Below are 24,673 nucleotides of genomic sequence, written 5' to 3' on the forward strand. Positions count from 1 at the left end.
TTGTTTCACATGTGACTAAATAATGTTTTCATATCTTTTCCAACATTGTTGAGAGTTGGCTGCTCAACCTGATGTGATGCTGGAAATAGCAAATCCAGCCAGTTTTATCCACTGTTGCTGTGACAGCTCACCAATGAAAACAATGTGCTTCCACTTCTTCATCACTCTCTCACACTCCTCTCCTCCCTCCCGTTTGTCTCTGTTGAACCGAAGCCTATTTGTGGTGTCAGAGTCAACATGGCTGACAGTGAAGCATATGATGACACAACCAGGTGGAAATGAACACTCTCTCTTCCTCTCTGCTTGTCAAATACAGATGGATTGTTGAGATGAAGATTATATACTCTGGGTGAAACAGACCAGAAAGAGGCCAAACTAATGTGATTTCCAAAGGACCAAAAGTAATACACATGTCATGAACATTTTGGTTCCCTGAATATTTTAAAATTAGGGATGTTGATGTTGGATTTTCTTATTTGGAATTTCCTTTACTGCATACTGCATACATCAGCCAATATCAATTCAAAGTTACAACAATTACACAGCAGTGAAATACTTTCTAAACTGTCAGTCCAGTTCTACAATGCAACCCTGGCTCCTTTATTAGGATTATATATTACTAATTGCTACCTGGATTAGGTTCAGTGGTTAACGTTTTTGTAGAGTGAAGTAAGTTCCATGTTTTTCTACCACCTGCAAGTTGTAGGGAGGTGGTCCATGTGCAAGACTTTGACACTGAAGACCAAGGTTCAAGGTTTTGGTTAAATGTTAATAAAGTAAACTCATTGTGTCTGGTGTTTCAAGTCACTTTTTATTTTTTCATTATTCAACTAACACCACAATCTTTACATAACCTTAACCAAGTGTTGTGAGTGTCTGAACATAACTATAAAAAAACTTGAATAATGCTTTGGTTGATAGAAGCAGAATGGATTGCAAGAGCACATATTGTAGGAAAAACAAATGTAATATGCTGTAAGTGAACATTTTATAGATACCGTTCTGGATGAACTTTGTGCATCTTGGCAGATATATTCATTAAAAACCGCATTACGTTTCCCTCATACATATTCGTTGTTGAAAATTAGTAGCATACATTTGTCATTTCTAGAAGACAGGGTTGCACACTGTGACTATGAAAATGTCAAAGCACATGAGTCCACTGCTTTTATACAACTTATACAGTGGGAGTGAAGACACTGTTAGCCTCAACACACTCTTCTTAAATGGTGTCAAGTTTGTCCCTTTAAAAAAAAAGTGATTATAAATTTCATCCAACCCAAATTAGAAATCACTTGTATTACTTACATTTTGAGTCAGTAGCATATACTTTAGAGAATCCTTAAAGCGTACTGACAGAATGTGTCATCTATCTTTCTTCCACATTTGCAAATTCTCTTTTCTTTCTCTGTCTCTAAATACGTTGACAGATCTGGTAACGATGCCAACTCACCTATTTTCTCAGTGTACTTAGACACGGCTCACACGCACACACTGCAATTTTTTAATATCCCCACTCCTTTTTTAAGGTCTGGTTGCGGTACGCATCCCCTCAAAACTCTTTGCGCTGCATTTTAGGGCTTTCCCGTGGGTGCTCCTAATTGAAAATGTCTCAACTGTGGCTGTGCTGCACATTGCATCACTGTCAGCTGGAGAAAAATGTTATTAGAGCCTGGGGGGAAGTAAGCAGCCTCATCTAGTGTCCCACTGAGAATGTCAACTCAGGCTTCAACTTTCATCTTTGCAGAGGCTCCTCATCATTTTCTGCGAGAGAAAACACAGGAGTGCAAACTTAATCATGTTCTTTTTCTTTTGTGGCGTATCCTATTCGTTACTTAAGGTAATAGGATAGTTTTGATAGTAATGAGGCAGTCCTTACCCATGCAGCTGTGCTTTGTGTCTGAGCAGCGGAAACGGCCTGCTGTCTGATTACAGCCTGACGGGGTGAGACTTTCCGAGTTTTAATAGACTACTCTAAACACACTCTCTATGCACACTCTCTTGTTATGAGGGACAGCATAAAACTGAAAAGGGTAATTATCTGGAATACGCTCACTGAGTCTCATCTTTCACTTTGCTTTTTAACAGGAAGATCATCGAGGTGAAGATTATCGATGATGAAGAGTATGAGAAGAACAAGGCCTTCATCATCGAGCTGGCAGAGCCCATTCTGTTGGAGATAGGGCAGAAACACGGTGGGTGTCTTTGTGTGTTTATGTGTGTGTGGCTGTTCAGAGAGACTGACAAAAAGCCAGGAGAGGGAACAGAATCAAGGAAAAATTGACAGACAGACTCTATATTTAACCGCCACCAGGGTCTCAGGCCTCCTGCACACCTGTGCCTTATAAACAGGGTGAGACCTGCATTGATTGTCTGAAACCTCCAATCTACACTGGAAACATTTTACTTTGAGCTAGGGACGTGGCTTGGAAAGGATATAAAAAACACTGGGCTTGAGGTGTGATGTGTTTTTGAAATATCTTCCTTGTCACATAATGTCGGGTCACACAGAAATTATAGCCTATCATAATCAGTGTTAGTGTCCCACTTCCTAACCACATACATAAATAAGTTTACCATATACAGTATAAAAAAGCCAGGAATCTTCTATATTTGTGTCTGAAATCACTGCACTATTGCACTGTGGTCATTATTGCAAAGAATTCTGTAAACTAAGCAGCAAGAAAAGTGCAGATTGAACACATTTAGCTGTTCATTCCTGCTAAATGAACTATTTTGATCAGGTTTCTTTCACAGTGGCACCTCCGCCCTGTCATTTCCTACTTTCTGAATCCACATAGTTACCAGAGAGCTCTGAAATCCATGAATCTAAAACATCTAAGCCCTTCAACTTAGGAACCTTAAGAATGTAGGAAGCTTTAGTTGAAATTTTAAAAGGCTCATTACAGCCGGCGACAGCTAATCTCTGACAGGTGACTCAAAGCTAAAGAGAACCGTCACTGAAAGTCAATAAGTAGTTCCTGCATCTTGTTCTGCTTTGACATTTCTATTCAAATGAAATTCCACACGATTGAATGTTTACAAAATGAAAGAAAAGACAAAAAGAAACGTGAAGTAACTTTCCTTGTGTCAGTTCACTTTAAAGAGATATTTTCACTCACTGCTTTTACTCTTGGCTGCTTGTTGTGATATTAACAAGATAACATACATACATCTAACCTCTAACACAGTGGTTCTCAAACTGGGGTTTGGGACCCTACAAGGGGTCGCAGGATAAATCAGAGGGGTTGCGAAAAGATGAAGTGGACAGGAACCACAAAAACATATATCTGCTACACAAAATGATCTCTAATCTTTGCTTTTTTCTAGTGAATTAAAAGATCATTTTTTAGGCATTTTGACTCAAAGGTCAAGGACACTGTGACCTCAAAAGAACCTTGACAAACACGTTTTTGGCCATAACTCAAGAATTGATGCAGTAATTATGACAAAATTTCACACAGATCTTTAATGGAATGAATGCGATAAAGTGATGACATTTTTTACCCAAAAGGTCAACTTCACTGTAAATGGAATGTACTTATATAGCGCCTTTCTGACTACTCAAAGCACTGCAACTACATATCACATTCATACACCGATGGCAGAACTGCTCATCAAAGTATCCAATCATTCACACACCGAAGGGACAGCCCTCAGGAGCAATTTGGAGTGTCTTGCCCAAGGACACTTCGACATGTGGGCTGGGGGAAGCCGGGATCGAACCGCCGACCTTCCCATTGGTGGACGACCCGACGACACCATAACTCAGGAACCGAAGGGGAGATTGTGACCATATTTCACAGTTGGTCGGACACTGAATAACTCTATAAGAATCCATCTTTACATAGTAATCAAGTACATGTGTACCTGTTTAGCCAATACATCTATGATAATCTTCATTAATCAGTTCAATATTGTGTATTCACTGGAATCATCAATATAGTGATAACTTTAGCCAAAAAATACACTTCATACCTTTTATTCAATTCCTTCCTCCAAGTGTTAACTACATTTGTTATATGAGTCTGGACAGAGATGGAGGTAAACTGCAACTTGACTGGTTGGTGGAGGAATACAACTGCAGGGCGGTAATTCTAGTTTTACCTCTTCAGGCCTCTCAAAATAAAATAAAGAACAAGAAATCTTTGGTTGAACTTGTCACAACCCAAAACAAGTCAGGAACCACTGCAACTCACACAGTAGCTCCCTCACTTGCACACATACATTCATTCTCACTCACTTCCCATCCTCAGTATACAAAAGTATGACTGCAACTAATGATTATTTCTATTACTGATTAAACTGTTCTGACTAATCAGTTAATTGTTGGTCTATAACATTTCAGAAAATAGTAAAGAATGCCTGTCAAATATCTTCAAATTGCTTGGTTTGTCCTTAATCAAACAATTATCAAAATTGTTGTTGAGTCGTTTTCCGTTGATCAACTAATTGACTAATAGGTTTGTCACGATACAGAACCCTGTCCTTCTTGTCTTGCTTGTGGCGTGGCTCTAATGATGGCAAATGCTGGTTGGTCAGTCGGTCCACCGCTTTGGTCCAGACTGAAATATCTGAACATCTCAACACACAAAATTATTTTGGCTATTTTTATGCTATGTGTTCATGCTTTTTAAAATGTTTAGGCTTCAAGTCTATTTTCTTCTGTTTAATGCTCGTTACTACAGTGATTGGGTGACCTACACTCAGTACTGTGCCTGAACGCATCCTGTGTAGACACAGATGGAAGACTATTGCTGCTGCTGGTCTGCTAACACACTGCTCATGCTTCGCCACCTGTGTTAACACGGTGACAGATTCTTCCTGGTGGAGGAAGAGTCCACACTCTAGATGTCAGTCATGAAGAGCCAGCAGCCTGGGGCATGTTTCATAACAGAGGAATTGATTTTATAACACACACACACACCCACACTCAGCCACACACATACTGTATTACATACAATACACCGCTTTTCAATTACAGCAGGTCTACACTGATAACAGCTGACTCAGTTAATGACTGTCACTGTGTGTAAAGAGTGAGTGAGGAGACATGGATCAATGGAGGGGTGCATGGTGGAACATATGATAATGGAGAGAGAGAGAGAGAGAGAGGGGTTGTTTCATTGGGAGAAAATGTAAATTCCCTGTGGGCATTCATATTTGTAATAATGCTTAATAGCTTGGATTTCCCATGTGGTGAATGATCCCATATGATGAAATGATTTACTAAAAGAATTTGAAAACTTACATCCACACAGGCAGAATAGTCACTGTTATGGACAGGGTTTCCAGCGATTTTTAAGTTCAAATGCAAAGGACCCCAGTTATTCAAAACAATCTATTTCATTCGTGAAAGTAGCACTGTGAGTGGTTTGTAATGGATCTTTGACCCAGGTTTGTGATCATGAAACCTGTATCTGGCTTTTTTCATTGAGAAGTGTTTTGCCTACTTTAGTTAGTAAACTCACAAACCAGTAGGTTATATTTTGATCATTTCCAGACACACATTTTTTCCCCAAAAGTGACTAAAGGCCTTGTTTTTAAGGTAAAAATTACAAGGAAGCAAAGAAAGCAGGCCCCTTAAAACAAAAGTGAAACATACATTAGTTTGTTTTAGTAATTGAATATGGCATCTGTGACTGCATCAAAAAACAAACAAACAAAAACACATGGTTACATAATGCCATATTCACCACAGAAAATGGCATACATTACTGAGACTGAGGCTAAAATTTCAGAATAAAAGTTCATGTAGACATGACCGCAGTATTCTCAACGGTAGTAGAAAACAAAATGAGTACCTATAATTGGGTTCCTTTAAGTTGGTACTGGTCCGCTGACCCATTCATCTTTGTGGTCTCCTAGGTGACTCCAATGAGAACAAGCCTTTGGTGGGAGCAGAGGAGGAAGAGGTGGCCAAGATGGGCTGTCCCAGTCTGGGCGAACACACACAAGTAGAGGTGGTCATAGAAGAGTCCTACGAGTTCAAGGTAAGAGTGTTCTTTTGCTCACATACTGTCTCCATTAACAGGAATGTGTGCATACGTGCATGTAAGTGTTTTCTTTCATTTTGTGTAGTGTATCAGCAGCTCATTAGTAAGATTTTAAGTCTTGTTGAAAAAGACAGTTTGGCAGCCATCAAGTCAGCTGCGTTAAATAGTACCTTAAAAAGTAAACAGACTTAAAATGCAAATTCGATCTAAAATGATTTAAAGTGAGTGTCAGCTGCCCCGGGCCAGAGGATGAATGATTCATTTTGTTAGCATGTAAGGGACTCTCTAATGAGATGGTTGAGATGTCATTTTGATAGCAGGCATGCAAAAGACAACACATTTATTCAAAGTGAGCTGTCATCTTGTTTCAGAACAAAACAGGCCTTAAAAGAAAGGAGAAAGAAGTTGCTGGTAGACCATTCATCCAGCAAGTTAGAAAATATATTGGCTTAGTCATTGAATAAATATTGTATATTAGAAGGAATGCGTTTTCAAATTTGATCAGTTTTAATTTAGCCATGGATCATCACAGATAACTTGACATTCCTTATGTGCAGCACAAGAAACACCGTAACAAGTTGGAGGCGTCTGTCTCATGTTCACCTTTGTCACTGTCATGCCATGTCTGTTGCTTTATTTTGATTCTGCTGATTTCCACATGATTTTGTCTCTAATCTGGAATTTTGTTTTTGTCTTGAAATTGTAACCAATCATACGATGTATGTTTATTGATGATTCCATTCGCTCATTTGTCCATTTGTGTCATTTTGTATGTGTGCGTGCTTGTGCAGAGAGCAGTAAATGAGCTTATTTGGCGTGCTGACAAGGTTATCTATCTTTCTCACTCTTGAGTTTGCCTGTGCATGAAATGCTAGTTCTTCTATCTACTGCTGTACAATACTGAAATGTTGTGTGTCAGGGTCCAGTATCACATTCTATAAATATATAAATCCTTAATGGTCACCCCACACTGGAATTAATTTGTGACTTATCTTATTGTAAGTGCATTAGCACTTACAATAAGATAAGTCACAAATTAATGAAAGACAACATAAACAACAAGATTTACTGTATATTAATACAGTAAATCTTGTTGTTTATGTTGTCTTTCATTTATTAGATAGTAAATCTAGGGTTTTCTCCTCACAAAACCCTGTCAGCTGAGTTATGATAATGACTGCTGGTGCGGTGCTTTTTAGCTGCTGCGAGATGGTTTGCATCAACATCTTTCTCGCTGCTTTAAACAGAAAACTCAGCCAGTCTGCCTGCAGGTTTTTCCTAGAATTCATGGGGAGCATCACAGCCAATTTCACAGCATTGTATTAATTAGCACATCCTAAACCTCGAATTCTCAGTGTTATGAAATAACTGACTTTTGCAACTTGGGAGCTAATTGAAAGGTTTGAAAAAAGTATTTTCCCTTTTCTGTGTGGCTGCGAGTGAATTAACAACTTGAGGGATGTGTCTTTCCTGTTCTGCCTGGTCTGTATGCACTTGCATGCTTGCTTTTGTGTGTGTGTGTGTGTGTGTGTGTGTGTGTGTGTGTGTGTGTGTGTGTGTATATAGAGTACGGTAGATAAGTTGATCAAGAAGACAAACCTGGCCTTGGTGGTGGGAAGCAGCAGCTGGAGGGAGCAGTTTGTCAATGCCGTTACTGTCAGCGCAGGTAACACACACACACATACAGGACATAACGCATCATTTTGATTTATGAACAGTGGTTTTGGTTGACATCTTTCTTGATTTCATTTTGAAAAGATGATAGATGATGAAAATGTACATTTCTTAAAAGTTTGCATAAGCATTTTAGATTATTTATTTTTCATTGTGCAGATTTCATTGCTGTTACTGATCCTAAATACCCAATATGGGGGCTATTTTTTCTCTGTTAAGACTAGACAAGGAGGTAGTATCCTTTAGTCCTGCTGCAAAGTAACACAGTGGGTCGACATTTTGGGAAATGTGCTTATTCGCTTTCTTGCCAAGAGTTAGATAAAAAGATCCACTCTCCACTCTCTTGTCTGTATGTGAAGCTACAGTCAGCAGCCATTTAGCATACCTTAGCATAATGACCGGAAACAGCAGAAAACAGCTAGCCTGGCTTGGTCCAAAGTTTTAAACATTTCTGTTTGTGTATGAGCATGCTAATTAGTGAGCTTTAGAGGTGTTGACAGGTGGAAGTTTTTAGCTTTGGAGAGAACCTGGGTAACCTGGGTGTCTAGCGCTAGTCTTTATGCTAAGCTAATCACCACCTAGCTCTAGCTCTATACTTTGCGGACGGACATGAGAGTGCTATCAATCTTGTTATTGAAGGGTTGGGTAATGTATGAAACAAACTAGTTTTTACAATGTTTTGACCGAATCAAATGTGTTTCTAGTTGTTCTGAACGACCACACTTGAAAGTGAAAAGCCGGCCATCAGAGATGGGGGAGATGCGTTATTGTTCAAATATGTTGATAACATCGCACACTTTCAGACAGAGCTCCTTTTTGTTGTACACATGCGAAGTGTGTACAATCATGTACAATATTTATTACAGTTTTAGTGTAATGAACGAAAAAAAGATAGCTACAGAGAGAAATTCAAACCCAGCATACTTTGTCCCGTCAGCACAGCTGAAGTGGGTGTGAATGTTGGATTGTCAATTTCGGAAAGTTACAGAAATGGCTGGACACAGACCCTCCAATTCTTGGAAAGGTGTTGGGCGAGGGGAGTTTCCAAAGCTATTCGACCACCCGACAAGCTGTTCTGAAGAAGTCTACTGGCAGCTTAACTATCGGCAAAAAAGCAAATAAGCTTATTTTCCCAAATGTTGAGCTGTTTCTTTAATCTGATTTTCTGAGAATCTAAATTCTCTGTCTCCTTCCTTTGACTTTGCCTGCATACACACTGTAGTTTTTGTCCACTCACCTTTCTCTTTCTCCTTCTTTCAATTATCTCTCTGCTCTTCGTCTATCTGTCTCTTCCCTCAACGTTTGAATCACTGTACCCAAAGGAGACGACGATGAAGAGGAGAGCGGCGAGGAGCGGCTGCCGTCCTGCTTCGACTACATCATGCACTTCCTCACCGTCTTCTGGAAGGTTCTGTTTGCTTTCGTCCCGCCCACGGAGTACTGGAACGGCTGGGCCTGCTTCATTGTCTCCATATCACTTATCGGCGTCCTGACAGCGGTTACCGGCGATCTGGCATCACACTTCGGCTGCACGATAGGACTGAAGGACTCTGTGACTGCTGTGGTGTTTGTGGCACTGGGAACATCGGTACCAGGTGAGCAGGAGTGGTTTGATATGTATGTAGAGTGATGGAGGCAAATCAACTTCTATCATGGTACATACTTCCTTTCTGACGTTACCCAGCAAGCAATTTTGCGTTTAAAAGATGTCTAATAGCCGTCTGTACGTACGTCTAATAGACACCAAAATAATGGCTATAGAATTTACTTTTTGCTCAAATTTAACTGGGTCTGGTAACAAATGCTATACCAACTGGGCTACGTCTAATTGCCGTCTATCCTCTGACTAGGCTAAAACACGGCTAAATTTGGGCTGTTGAAAGTTTAGTAGGGCTAACCATAGCCCAAGTATAGCCTAGCCATCAATTAAATGGCTTTTGAATAACTAGATCAGTGTTTTTCAACCACTGTGCCGCGGTACACTAGTGTGCCGTGAGATCGTCAGGTGTAACGGTCTGGTCCCTGAATCAAACCAATGCGAGGATGATACATTGTTTCAATTTTCAAACTGGTCCGGTTTCCGTTCACAAAGGCACAACTCAGACAGTCCAGAAATTGTAAACAAAACTCATGTGGTGGAAATGTCGTTAGATTACTGGTTATACTGTAGCAGACTCATCAGACTTTAGAGGACCGCACACATGAACGCTGATAGAGCCGACTCGAGCCGATTATATCATCATACTATAATTGAAGGAATCTCTGTCTTTCTTTCTCTATATCTGTCCTTCGATTTTCTTAACAACAGTTCATCCATTGAGGACCCAAGGAAGTGCAGTGTCGAGTATGAAATTTTTTGGATGAGCGAAAGTAGGAAAAGTGCTAGGTGCGTCGCTAACCGCAAATGCTAACAGTCACATTCTGAACTGGCACTGTAGCACAAGTGCTAGGCATTGCGCTAACACGAAAGCTAAGGCTAACAGGCACGTTTTGAACAGGCACTGCACTAGTTTCAGGAAATACAGAAACAGATGCAACGTGAATACACATGGTCTGTTGCTGTGAAATGTGCATGAATATAGTGCCAGCACATGTGCTTTCTAGGTAGCATGTTAAGCTAACCACACTATGGCTTACTCTCCACTGCTAACTGCTGAAAATGGCACGGTTCCTGCACATAATAAAATAATAAAAAGTAATGTAAATACATAATGAACACATGACAAGACAAACACACAGCTACTTACAAGATAATCCAAATAACTCAGAACTGCTCAGTTCTGCTCTCTGCTCTGACTGTGGCAGATAGGAGTAGTGCGACTAGAGTCTTCTTCTTCTTCTTTTTAATGGCGAATTGCAACCGGGCACCAATTGTCCAGTCTCCCGTTGCCAGTTGTCATGCCTCTCAAGCAGTACAGCTGCCCTCTAGCGGTTGAAAATCAAAATTGCATTTAGTATTTACGTGTAAAATGATAGTCAAATACGGAGAATGGTGTATATGAACTATGCTAATTCAAAGGTTAATGTTATTTCGCCACATGGACTAAAAGCAGGCTACACGTAGCCGGTCCAATTCAGAACTAGATCGTGGCTACACATAGGCCATGTCAATGAAATGATACTAATACCTTGTATTTATTATTGACATTGCAAACATGATGGGATATTATCCATCTCACAAACTGCATAGGCAAAAACTACAATGAAACAATTTTGGCTAGAAGTGGGCTACATATAACTGGGGGCTAAAGCGTGGCTATGCATTAACCATGTCAAAGAAATGAAACTGTACACCCTATAATCACTGTTGACTTTGCTTACATGATGGAATATCATACATCTCGCAAGCTGTGTGGGCAAAAACTAAATCATCATTTGGGCTATATGTATATATATTAAAATAAAGTTCTAAACATGAAATGAGTTGCATATTTTCATTACAAGAAAGAGGACTGATCCTTTCTACTCTATCTGATTTCAATAGCAGCCACCGTCAGTAAGCAGGCCGGAAATCAAAATTGAATTGTAAAATAATTGTAAAATGCCAACTCCATCACAGCCTTCAGCCTGAGCTTGTCTCCGCCTGGAGGGGACACATTGTCCCAGGGCTTTAATTCAATTTCTTTCCTCATTCTTCTCGTCAGCCATTTTATTGTTGGCCCTCCGTATGATTTATAGAAATAGCTCCTTTGCTACTCTTCCAGGCGGTAACTTTGATGGCTTGCAGCGAGTTCTCTGGAAAGTAGCAATTCCTTCAGCAGCCATATTATGTTGTGTGTTGGATTTGGAAGCTGTAAACACAGATTTAATATCCATTATCAGTGTGTGTTCCCTGTCACAAGACATGATGTTAATTTGTTGGCTTTTCTGGCTTTTTCTTTTCCCATTTTCCTGTTCTGAATCTCTTTTATTCTCCTTTGTTTTATCTTTTTCACTCATGTTCACTGTTTTCTCTCCCTCCTTTCTCTGTCTCTCTATCTGTTCCTCCCTCACACTCTCATATCCCACCTCACTTATCTGTTATACTTGCTCTTATGCCCCATCCCGGTCAATTTATTATCTTGACTTGGTGTTACCTTACTCCTCTCTCTCTCTTGCTCCCCTCCTCTTATTGGATGTTGTGGTTTCACTATTATACCATCCATCATTCTGACCTGTGTGTGCTGTGGTACCCAGGTGTGTGTGGGTGAAAATGTGTTTGCTCTGCTGAGGTGATGTAAGTTTGCATGCGCCAAGTCTCGTAGGTCATTATAACTTCTCCACTGGGAGTGTGTGCTCCCTTGTGTGTATGTGTGTGTGATTATGATCTCCTAGAAGCTTGTTAGAAACATTCATCTTCTCTCTTGATTCCCACTGTCTGACTTGCACCCTCCCCTCCTCCAGAATAAAAAAAAACTATTCGGCATTATTACTTTGGAGACACACTCGAGGATTATCCAGCCAATTTACACCAGATTTGCAGATTCAGGCAATTAGAGGGCAAATGCTGATCAGCGTGGTTTGAACGCTGTGAACTACTAAATTTTTCTGGCTGTTTAAGAGGTTTATGGAGCTGATTTGTAACCATCTGAGCCATTTAAATAGTATCAGTGGTGCTTGATATTTGCGTTGGTGGTGAACAAGTCCTGCAAAGATCACAGATTCACACTGGTTTAAAGTCTTGATCTCACACACTGGTACAGTACCACCTTGAGTTTATCTGTGCATGAACTGAGAGAGACTTGACTTTTTGATTCGTGTCACATTCAAGACATTGACATGACATCATTTTTGAAGGGTCAGTACATCCCAAATTAAAAATTTCTTCACAATGAAGGCACATGGACAATTTTGTTTTGAACTGCTTTCTACTGAAGAAATAGTTCATATGACAGCGTATTCTGTGCATTATCCATAGTAACAGGGACGCTGTGTTTAACCTGATAATCCAAGTAAATTGCCATTTTGTTTCACTTCATTATTAAGTTTGACTTTGTATTCATTTTAGGTATTTTTTGTTTGGTATGGGTTGTTATGACATATACATCACGCCAAAGCTACTTTCAGGCTACTGGCAGCTGCGATAGCAGTTGCTAGGAGAACATTTTCTGTTTATATGTTTCTGGCTCTGACCAGTGTAGGGCAGTAACACACTATTTAGTTAAGGGATTACAATTTGAAATTCAGAAATTACATTACAGTTACAAATGCCAGTAGCACTCCTTTAATTTGACATTTTGTGGGTTGTTTTGTTTGCTGTCTTACCAGGAGGTAGATGGGGGACACAGCTTGGCGCAGGGGCTGGAGGTGCAGTGAGGGGGCTAGCTTCTGTAAAAAATAGGAGGAAAATGTCCTTCAGTAACTCCAAAATTGTCAGAGCCAATTAAGCCATTTAACATTTAGAAATCACCTGGATATTGTTCAGTTACCAGCTATTTGCTGAAAAAATCGGAGATGTAGCCAGCGATTCAGAGATCTGAAATCAGCCTACACTGTTTCTGAAAATTCAATTTACAATTTATTTATATAGCGCCAGTTCATAACAGAAGTTATCCCATTGCACTTGTCCTATAGAGCAGGTCTAGACCGTACACTTTATAATTTTATTTACAGAGACCTAACAAAACTCACCATGAGCAAGCATTTGGCGACAGTGGCAAGAAAAAACTTTAAGAGGCAGAAACCTTGGACAGAACCAGACTCAATGGTGGGCGGCCATCCGCCGCTGCTGTGTTGGGTTGAGAGAGACAGAGAGAGCGAGAGAGGTGGAGAGAAGGGGGGGAGCACAATGCAAATTCCACCTAGAATTAAAAAATAATAATAATGTAATGGTAATATTAATATTAATAAAGTAATAATAATAGGAATGATAGTGTTAGGAATAATAATGATAATAATAGTAATAAGACTAATAATAACAATTGTAGTAGCAGTTGTCGAGCAGGAACACGGGGGGCAGCAGGTGGCCCACAATCACCGATTCAGACTCTGCAGCTCTGGAGGCAGAAATACCTGCTGAAAGTGACAAAAGGAGAGAGGAGAGAGACAAGAAAGCACAAAACTATGGGAGAGAGAAGATGTTGAGTTAGTAACATGCATTAATGGGATAAAAATGCATACATATGGTGAGGGAGAGGAGGAGAGTGGAGCTCAGTGCATCATGGGAAGTCTCCTGAAAATAAAAATTGATAAACATGGTGAATGTACAGTATATGATGCAATGGATTTCTAAATTTGGGTATGATCTTCTGTGTTGCCTGTATTACTTAGTACAGTGTATGTGTGTGGAGGCAATAATGTGCAGCTTCATGACTCATATTCAAACCCACATCTCATGTGCTCGTTTGTCAACACACACAAACCTTCCATTTCTTTTCTTCGTGTGGTCTGTTACCCCCCCCCCCCCAAGAAAGTTTGGAGGATTTATTTCATGTTGGGATATGAATTTCAACTAATCTCGCTGACATTCAAATGAGAATTGAGACTCATCTCACCAGCCCGTTTAAAAATAGAAATAAGCCTAAGACAGGCATACAATAACTGACAGCTGTTTCTCTGGCGTTCCCTGCCAACCCAGTTGTAGAGTCTCTGAGCTTTTTATCCAATTTCTCCTCAAATATTCAGCACCAAAGAGCTCTGCTCTTGTATACCTACAGCATTTTACAGCATTTATTACATCTGTTCTGTCTTAGGCTGATGCAAATATACAACTGTGGATTACAGAACGGAACTATGAATCTTCCTGAAAATGATCGCAAGTCAAATTTATATGTTTCATTTAGAGAATATAGATGAAAAATAACATAAACCAAGTGAATGTAACTGAAAGTCTTAACCTGGCTGTTTTGACTATGGGCAGCATTGCACTTACCTCCTTTGTTGTTTTCAGATAAATTGAACTTAAATAATTTCAGATGCTCATCTTGATATGAAAGTATCCACAAACTATGAACTGAACAGGAATCTACTTACAACGGCAACCAGCTGGCTAGCTAGCTGTTTGGTTGGCCAACTACCTGCAGTAATAACAAACATTAATACTTATTTCTTTTATGTATAACATGATTCTACTGCCCAGGAAGTATATTCCTATGTAGTTAGCTACAACAGCTAATTCAGGGGGTTTCTTTCTGTTTACTTTGCACTCAGAGCCAAGCATTTGAAATGATTCACAAAACCAAGTGGCAACCTCCAGGTCTGAAAAGTGAAGCCAATGTGGAAGTGCCTTAAATCTGCATTCTTTCTAATGACCAGTGGGGGGTGACTCCACTGCTTGCAAAAATAAGTCAGATTGGATAGACGTCTATGAGAAAATGACCCTACTTCTCACTTGATTTATTACCTCAGTAAACACTCTCCTAATGAGTTTATGGTTACAATCGCTAGTTTCAAGTCTTCTTCTATACAGTACGATGTTCATTTTGTAAATTGGTCACTTCTGGCTCCAAAAAAACGAGATGGCGGTGGCCAAAATGCCAAACTCGAGGCTTCAAAACAGTAGTCCATAAACCAATGGGTCCACTTCTTTTATACAGTATATGTGTAAAACGTAAGTTTTGAAAGTTTTGGGAGGCTCGCTCTCCTTGTCCCAATATATATTGTTTTTCCAGAGTTGTGTTTTCCTGAATCTCTACACAGAGGTGGTGATTAAAAAATTTAGCATGACCCGCAACCAGACCCATTGTGTGAATAAGACCCTGGTTGAAAAGAATGCCTCTTTAAGGTTGGTGAGAAATGCCAGAGATAGAGCACCTATGCAGTTTGACTGATTGCTGAATCAGTTGTTAGTACAACTTTATATTGACAAGCAGAATTTCAAACAATCAACCCTCTATGTTTGGTTGGCACCCCAAACAGTTAAGTTCCATCCCTTCAATGTCTCTCAGTAGTCTTTGTCCCTTGTTTGCTCTCCTTGCTATTTTCTAACCATTATCTGTATGTATTGTTTATCCCTGCCTGTCTTTCACTATCTCTAAAAGTCGTCCATTAAATGTGTAATTATTTCCATAAATACTGACATCTTTTACACTAACTGGTTCATAGTGCCTGTCTATGATACCAAATACCTTGATCTTTACACCTCTTTGCTTCTCTTTTGTGTTTCTCTTTGCATGCAGTACATGTGTGCCACAGTCTGTATTCGTGTGTGGCTGTGAGAATACTATACGTGGGTGGTTTCATTGAGGTTGTTTCCTCAGTGGCTTGTGAGAAAAGAGCATCAAAAGTCATTTTCATAAGACTCTTATCCATATTGTTGCCTTACATTATTTGATTCTTTTGTTGATGGTTTACTTTTATGTTTCCTGCCTAGTTTTTATGTTTTCACATTGCTTTTGCTGTCAATTTTATCAGCCGTCCTTGTATGTATGATTTAAAAATTGCTAAAAGGTTTTTAAACAAAGATCAATAACAAAAATAAGAATAAGAATCATACAAATGAGACCAAAAACAGTTTTAAAATGTGATGTCAAAGATGATAAAGCCTAAAATTACTGTAAAATTTTTGTCTTTCTCATCCAGACACATTCGCTAGCAAAGTCGCCGCCATCCAGGACCAGTACGCCGATGCCTCCATAGGCAACGTCACGGGCTCCAATGCCGTCAACGTCTTCCTTGGCATTGGTGTGGCGTGGACCATCGCCGCCGTCGCCTGGCGCTCCAAGGGCAAGCCATTCTTGGTGGACCCAGGAAACCTGGCCTTCTCCGTCACCCTCTTCACCATCCTGGCCTTGGTGTCTGTGGTCACACTGCTGTACCGGCGGCGGGCGACGGTGGCAGGCGGTGAGCTGGGCGGGCCGCGGACTTGTAAGGTGCTAACGTCGCTGCTGTTCATCTTGCTGTGGCTGATTTACATCCTGCTGGCTTCACTGGAGGCCTACTGCCATTTACCAGTGTTTTAAATGGCGAGGAGAGGGAGGGAGAGAGACCCACTGCCAATATGAAGAGAGAGAGAGAGAGGGATGGGACGAGGAGAGATGGGTAATAGAGGTGGACCGATATGGTCCGATTCTGATATTTTTTATGGAGTCCGCAGATCATTAAATTCCATCTTTTTTTTTTTGATCCAAAACAATTTTCAGTATTTCAGACAAAATTTTTGTGTGTATACCATTATGAAACACTAAAACTCTCCAATTAATTCAATTTCAATTCAATTCAATTTTATTCATATAGCTCCAATTCATAACAGAAGTTATCTCATTGCACTTTTCCTATAGAGCAGGTCTCTTTATAATATTAATTACAGAGACCCAACAAATCCCACCATGAGCAAGCATTTGGCGACAGTGGCAAGAAAAAACTTCCTTTAAGAGGCAGAAACCTTGAACAGAACCAGACCCAATGTTGGGCGGCCATCCGCCGCTGCCGTAAATTATATCCATACATTATTGTTTTAGCATTAGCAGCTCTTTTAGGAAAGGAGACCCACAATCTTTCCAGTGATGAAGAAACTTCTAGGATACATAAAGCCTCTAAATTAAGAATTATGCAATGTAAGGCATTAATTTAAAAAAAGTGCAATGCAGGTTTTAAAGAGCACATTTATGTAATTGCCTCAGTCATCCATTGGACAACACTGTTTAATAGTTTATAAAAGGCTAATACTGTTCCAGTATACTGCCAAACCACCAGGAGAGAAGAAGAGATAGACAGCAAAAGGAGCTTTTAGCCAATCAGCTGGGCTCTGAAGGGAAAAAGCAAAGGTGAAGAGGAAGCATAAGGGTGAAAGATACAACTGGGAAAGTTAAGAGAGGAATCTGGAGGCAACAAAACTAGTGAAAAGTCTATATAAAGTTGATGGCGAGACTAGAGAAAAGACGACATCGAAAAAAGTAAAAGAAGAAGAGTAGATGGGCAAAAATATTCTACACCCCCTCCTCACTCTGTCTTGCTCCCTCCATCTTTACTGTATCTCGTCGTCACGGGAACAGTGGATCCTCAAATCATGCCCACTGAACTCTATCTAATACTGTTAGTGGTTTATTACTTTTAACCCTTCTTCCCCCAACTGTACACACACAAACACACACACACTTTGGGGCCCTCAGGTGAATCTGCAGTGGAGGACCGATCACTACCTTGCGGGCGAACAGGCAAGATAAAAACGGACGTCTTTTTTTTTTGTCTTGGTCTTTTTTCCTTCTCGCCTTGAATACACTGTGCGAAATAGTCCTTCCACCCTACAACACACACACACAGATAACGTACACTCCCTTTCCTACAAATACTTTGCAGACTGTACACACTCCTCCGTCCCTCCCTCTTGCCTTACTCTCATCTGCCCTGTAGGAATTGTCTCAAAGTTGTGATAATGAAACGCTGTAGTCACCACCTACCAGCCCTCTTTTTAATTGAGCCAGTCCCAAGACCCTCTCCTTTTATGCCAAACAACAGCCTCGTTTGTCCCATGAAGGAAACGTACCCTCCCCTGTTTTTTTCTAAACTTTTCAATGGCGTCACGTGTTGATGTTGTTACCGTGCAATTGTAAAAAAAAAAGAAAAGAAAAGAAAAAAGACATATAAATATAGTATGGAGAGATGGAAATAAAGAAAGTTAAAGCAGGTTGTTTGGAAGATGGGATGCAACATGGAAGATCAAGATGTTGGATTAGCACCTGGAAGAAATCTCAAAAGTGGGAATGGAGAAACATAAGGAATGTTTGATAAGCGGAGTGAAGATTAGAAACAAAAGTCTGGAGAACCAACAAACAAGCAGTCCACCTAGTAATTGTTGTCTTTCTTGCAATGAAGAAGCATTGTGCACTCATTGTGAGGTACACTGTTTACACTCTAAAGCTGAATTAAATGGCGGGTAAATAAACATGTGAACAAGCAGAGCCAGAGCCCAGCAGGAATATGATGTAACGCCGAGAGACATCAACGAACAAGACAAAGGTGGGACCAATCAGAATGAAGGATCTCACTGACAACAACTAAGAAGATGATGGTGATGACATTGTTGTTGATGACAAATCAAACTATGACCATACCCAGTGTTTCTAATTGTACATGATAATATAAGAAACTTTTATTGATGTGTGTAAGAAAACACTGATATTTAATTTATGTGAAGTCCCCTTCTTTGTAAGGAAGGAAAAGAAAGATCCATGTGCCCTTTTTTCCCCTGAAACACAGTTCAAGGAGACATTTTACGGAAATCCATCGCAAGGGAAACAAGGCTGTAAAATGGTGAACACAAAACCAGAGATGACTCACAGACAGAGAGAAGAATCGAATGCTCTGAGGGAAATGTACGGCAGCTCTGAAATATCACATGACTGTTCTGCAGCAGATGTAAAGTTGGGATGTTTCTTTGTACTCAAAACAAAAATCACAATTCTCTGTTATCCAAAGATTTAATAGAAGAACAGTCACAGATCACCATTCATTTTCAGTGTGCAGTTTCACCTTGCAGGCATTGTGTAGGTTCCACAAGCTGCCAGTTCTAGTTTAAAAAAACTGGTAATTTTAAATTCATAAAGGTGTTCACACTACAGATAAATGTGCTTAACCATTGGTATTATTTATAGGAATGAGCCTGTATCAAAAGCTGTGCTATTTATTTTGTTTTTGTGCAAAGTGTGTTGATTCAGGCATGGTGTGTGTGAAAGTGAAAGTATATCAGAATATTATGCCACATATCATATGAAATCAACCATTTTGTTATTATTTGTCTGTCCAAGAAAGTGTCAAATCCAGATTTATATTATGTGTTAATATCCCTGCCCTGCCAAAGGGCTGGACTGAAGCTGAACAGAAATGATGGCATATGGCTTGTCAGTGCAAATTATTGTTAAATGTATTCCCCTTGTTAACAACAGCGTAGAAGGAAAAACTCTGCAACCATTTTCCCCTCAACTGCCCGTAATGCTGTTTGTAAACTTCAAAGAAAATCCTGAGAGAAAACAATAATTTAGGTTTTTGTCATACCCCTTGTTCACTAAGAGAAAATTGGGACTGAAAACAACAATTTACCTGCCCACCATCCGCCTTGTTAAATACGGCCAAATTAACCTCTACTTTGAGCCCAATGTAAATGCAGGCTTTACAAAGCCAGCTCAGTCGTGACCAGGCTGAATAGACACAAGCTTGTCCGATGCAGTCTTTGCTAAGGTCAGTGCTTGCACAAATGGAAGATAAGTGGTGATTTGGAGCAGAACGGAGGTGTTACCCCTTCCCTCAAATGTGACATTTTAAATGCCACACCAGCTCCTTGCACTTTCTGACACCTGTAAAGGAAAGGAGAAAGTGAAATATTCCAAACTTTAATTGTAGAAAATGGGTGAAAACAGAGGTGAAAGCTTCTGTGATTCCTTCAACAACAGTTTTCTAGCTTAGAGTTACTGTATCAGCTGATTTCAGACAAGCTCAGCCAAGATTCATTGATAGAAGGAGTTTGGCCACCGGCCATGATGTTCTTGCTTTATTTCAAAGAAATATTTCTTGGCTGCAAATATTTAACATTGCTGTCTAGAAATTAGTTACAATGGCATGCCCAGATTTTGCACTTCACAGAAGAGCTGCCCTGGGGCTTGTAGGGATTTAGTGTCTTGCTCAAAGACATTTCAGCACGTTAAGTGCTTGCAGGGCCGTAGCCAAGATTACTGAGGTCATGAGTCCGAGTCCCCCCAAATGCAAGCCTACCCTTCACAGAAAAGTTTGCCAAACCCCAAAAAGAAAGTTTGTTTGTCCAAAAAATTGTTAGAATGTATTTACATGCAGATTTAAATGTTGTTTCAAAGCCTCAATGTTGCTGAATCATTTGTTTCCTTTTTTGATGGCCTAATGGTAAAATTTAAATATATTGACTCTAACAAGACTAAGAGTCCACAGCCATACTAGTGGTTCTGTAAAGCTACTACTTAGTGAGCTCCAGCGGTTAAATGCTAACATCAGCATGCTAACAATGACAATGCTAACATCCTGATGCTTAGCAGGTATAATATTTACCATTTTCACCATTTTAGTTTAGTGTGCTAGCTAACATTCGCTAATTAGCTCTAAACACAAAGTACATACAGAGTACATACATAAACCAAAATACTGGACACATTAAAATTTTCAACTAATGATGGTGCTGGATGAAAACTTAGACGATGACAGAAGTCAATAGGATTCATCCCTCTTGGTAAAATGAATGTTTGTACAAAAGTTCATGGCAATCTATCCAATAGCTCTAGAGATATTTCAGTCTGGACCAAAGTGGTAGATTGACCAACCGGCATTGTCATCCCTAGAGCCACGCGTGCCATGAATACAATATCTTCCCTCACAAATCTAAAAAAAAAATAAATCCCTGAAAAAATACAAAGGATATGACCTCTGTGTCCTCAATTGTAGCTACAGCCCTGGATGCTTGTTGATATGGTGTTTGAATCTGTATCATCCAGCTGAAATTGTGTGACTAACCATCCAGATCCTTTCATTGTCTCCATCTCCTTAGTCATTTCTGTAGCGCGCAGTATATCTTAAAACGTAGGAGTAAACCCACCATGATGAAGGTCATCAGCCAGTTGCCAGTTTAGACATGACTGGCACGTCGGCATGGCTCCTGGCCCGCTGAGACGCCAGAACGCATGCCGGGCCAAACTCTGTTTCTCAATGACAGTTGCCAGTTTAAGAATGAGTGGGCAGGATAATAGTGCTGCTGACGCCACAGGAACACAAGAATACTGGGACTGATTTAGAAATGTAGGCTTTTTAAAGTGTGATAAGCCTTCCAGGAGGATGGCTGAGTGTGTGCGCACGTGTGTGTGTCTATGCGTTTGTGTCTGTGTGTGTGCGTGCTTTCTAAGTGAGTGAAAAAATGCAGCCATATTTTTAGTCTCTTGCCTGTTGCTTAGCGACCATCTATCTGCAAGCCGATGTCTTTTTGACTGTTGCTGGTGTGTGTGAGACATTGTGTGTGCCATTCTCTTTTGATGTGTCTCACTTGGTCTGCTTGCCCTTCTTCTAGTGAATGTGATGACATAGTTTCTCATTCATTTTTTCTCTCTCTGCAGGTGAATTTGAACATATTAGGTTCTCATCATAAGTGACATTTTTCAACGTGTGTGTTTCTTTTACTTTATGCTCCTTGTGCCTCCCACTTGTTTGCATGTGTGTCCATCGTGTGTAGATCTGCATGCATATTTGTGCCTTTGTGTGATTGAGTGTGTTTGTGTGTCAGTTGTAATCTCCTTATAAGGGCTTGCCCTGTTTGTCCCTGGCTGAGTCCCATACTCTAGATTAATGAATTAGAATGCCAACCTGACCCACAGTAAAAATGGCTGGAAATTGGATTTCCTCCCTCTTGTGCGTCTTTGAGCGTGCGTGTGTGTGTGTGTGTGTGTGTGTGTGTGTGTGTGTGTGTGTGTGTGTGTGTGTGTGTGTGTCGAATAAGATTAGATATATAATAGATCTGGCTGTTGATCAAGACTGGGAAGAGATGGTGGCACTTTGCCTGAAGAAGTGTGATGTATGTGTGTGTGTACAGTATGTGAGTAACTCTCATGTATTAAGGTCGCTGGCTCCACATCCTCTCATTGGCTGATGACTAGATGCGGACACAAGTGTGTTAATTTATACACATATACTGTACATGCAGAAACGCAGAATCAATATGGGAATCAATCAGGCAATCCACACACACGTGCACACACACACACACACATACAAATGCTGGCTGTACTTGGTAACTTTGGCATTTTTGAAATTCTACATTACTATTAATCGAAGACATATTTCCCAGTAATGTTACACTTCATCATAGTTAGAAAATGACAACAATGGTGGTCTGAGATGAAATTTGAAATGCATTTATTTCCTTCACTGTGTAAGTGTAAGTACATGGTGGCTAGGTTTATTTGCTGTGCATGTGTTCATGTGTGTGTGTGTGTATGTGTGTGTGTTAAGGGTGGTTACAGACATCACTATCTGTATCTAAGTTTAAAGATATAAAGATTATTTGTTAGTTTGTAAGTATTTGCATTCTGGTAAACCTGGAGGCTTTTAGAAATGCAGAGGTCATGAGTCCAAGTCCCCCAACGCACCCCACATAAATTCTTTTTAATTCAATTCTTTTCATATTTTATTTATTCAGTTAATTGTTCAGTCTATTAAATGAAAAAAAAGGTTACCACACATCTATGTTCCCCACCCTAAGGTATCTTATTGGCACCAATATCTATTCTCAGCTCTAGCAATTTATTTATTTAGATTTTGTTGGCCCATAAGTGGTCACATTTAAATATATTGAGTCAAATAATACCCATCATGTTTTTAATTGTTGAATGTCATTCCCCTCAATTTGCTAAAATCCAAATCCACACAGTGATAAGGTAACTTCTTCAATGCTGTTATATGCTTTGATAAATGTTGAGATATAATGGAAAGGATTTGGTTTCTGAATACAAAAATAATACTGAACAAGTCTGAAAAGATCCAGTCTTTCCATAAAACACATTACTTGTATTTTGTCACATTTTAGATTTGGAAACATCCCTTGTGTATGTATATGTGTGTGTGTGTGTGTGTGTGTGTGTGTGTGTTTGTGTGTGTGTGTTTGTGTGTGTGAGTTTTAAGTCCCCAGACTTGTGTTAATCAGCCACTATCTATTTATCAGTGTTTCTTTATTTTGTACCTTTTTTTTCTCCCTCTCTCCCTTTCTACTATAAGCCACTCCATTGCTCTCTACCTTATAAATATTTCTATATTTTATCACTTTATACTCATTTTATTAATATATCATGCAGCCCTATTTATGAGGACACAAAGTGCTTTTGATATAAATATCTGGTATTTAAATTTTCCCATTTATTTTATTATTGTACTTTTTGTTGCATTTGTTTCCATTGTTTCATGTTGTTTTGGTGATTTGTTTTGTAAAAAAAAAAATTCCTCAGAGAGTAGAACAAATTAGTATAGTAACAAATTACAGTGAGTGTGCTCTTATCCTTTTTATTGTGTGTGTATGAGCGTGTGTGTGTGGACGCATGCATTTCTTCATATCATTCCGTCCACGAGTGTGTCGATGCATGAATTAAAGTCATTCTGAATACAGTGTTGATGTTGGAAATGTCGTAGTAAAGAGTAAAGTATTTTTAAACGCTGAAAATGACATGACATGAAAAACGATGTAGATGTTTACAAAGACCAAACTTTTCTTTTCTCTCTTTTTTTTTCTTCTCAAAGATGAAATAAAAGTTGACTGGCAAATGCTTAGGAGAGTGTCTGTATTTGTTCTACTGATGGAGAGAAAGTCTTAACTCAAATAAGGTTGAGGATATTTTTCAAAATGAAGATGCTAATTCCACTAAATGCTTAGCAATTAGCACATGGACCGCATTATGTAATCATATTTGGATTGAACTGTCGGTTGGTAAATTAGCTTCAGCCCTGCTTTATATTTGTAATTGCAGGCTAAAGCCTTATTTGATAGTGACAGTAGCGAGAGAGAGAGAGAGACTGGGCTAGATTCAAACCCGGGACACCCAGGATTCAGCCTTGATACGTGGCACACGCTCTACCAGGCGAGGGGCACCTGGTTACTGTCGTTTTAGCACAAAATTCCCTGTTTGTGTTACCCTCCATCGCAGCTCAGCAAACACTGTCTGGAAAAATAAAAAGAGGGAATTTCATACTAAAAAGTACCCACCCACTTGATGCCCACTTTAAACTCAGACAGCTGAATCTTCATATTAGTTTTAGGTATTGTATATAGTTTAACTTTAGACTGCACTTTTGCACAGAACAAGGACTGTGGATTTTGTCCATGTCCTATCCTTTAACGAGCAAAAATCAGTTCAGAAGTGGTGGTGTCCTTTCTTATAGAACCTATATATCTGAAAACAAGAGTCTACAGCCATGCTAGCAGCTCTGTGAGGCTGTACTTAGGCACAGCAATGCTTTAAGCTAAATGCTAATGTCACCATGCTGACATGCTAATGTTTAGCAGGTATAATGTTTAGCAGGTTCACCCTAAAACTGAATTTGTGAAGTGATATTGCACCATATGAAAATAAAGTGGCATTCTGCCAGCTTTA

General features: G+C 39.7%; 1 protein-coding gene across 7 annotated transcripts in view; it reads left to right on the plus strand.

Moving 5' to 3' along the window:
* slc8a4b (solute carrier family 8 member 4b) overlaps window positions 1-23,848 on the plus strand; it is a 107,702-nt gene extending 83,854 nt beyond the window's left edge. For 6 of the 7 annotated variants that reach the window (XM_044184519.1, XM_044184518.1, XM_044184520.1 and 3 more), the window contains exons 12-17: window positions 2,089-2,195; window positions 5,869-5,993; window positions 6,788-6,823; window positions 7,563-7,662; window positions 8,993-9,265; window positions 16,170-23,848. In XM_044184519.1, the coding sequence (XP_044040454.1) occupies window positions 2,089-2,195; window positions 5,869-5,993; window positions 6,788-6,823; window positions 7,563-7,662; window positions 8,993-9,265; window positions 16,170-16,549 (1,021 nt within the window). In that variant the 3' untranslated portion in view covers window positions 16,550-23,848. The remainder of the gene's footprint in view (window positions 1-2,088; window positions 2,196-5,868; window positions 5,994-6,787; window positions 6,824-7,562; window positions 7,663-8,992; window positions 9,266-16,169) is intronic. The other variant, XM_044184524.1, reaches the window with a different exon arrangement.
* The last annotated feature ends 825 nt before the right edge of the window (window positions 23,849-24,673 follow it).

Source organism: Siniperca chuatsi, linkage group LG22 (assembly GCF_020085105.1).
Source record: "Siniperca chuatsi isolate FFG_IHB_CAS linkage group LG22, ASM2008510v1, whole genome shotgun sequence".
Lineage (NCBI taxonomy): Eukaryota > Metazoa > Chordata > Actinopteri > Centrarchiformes > Sinipercidae > Siniperca > Siniperca chuatsi.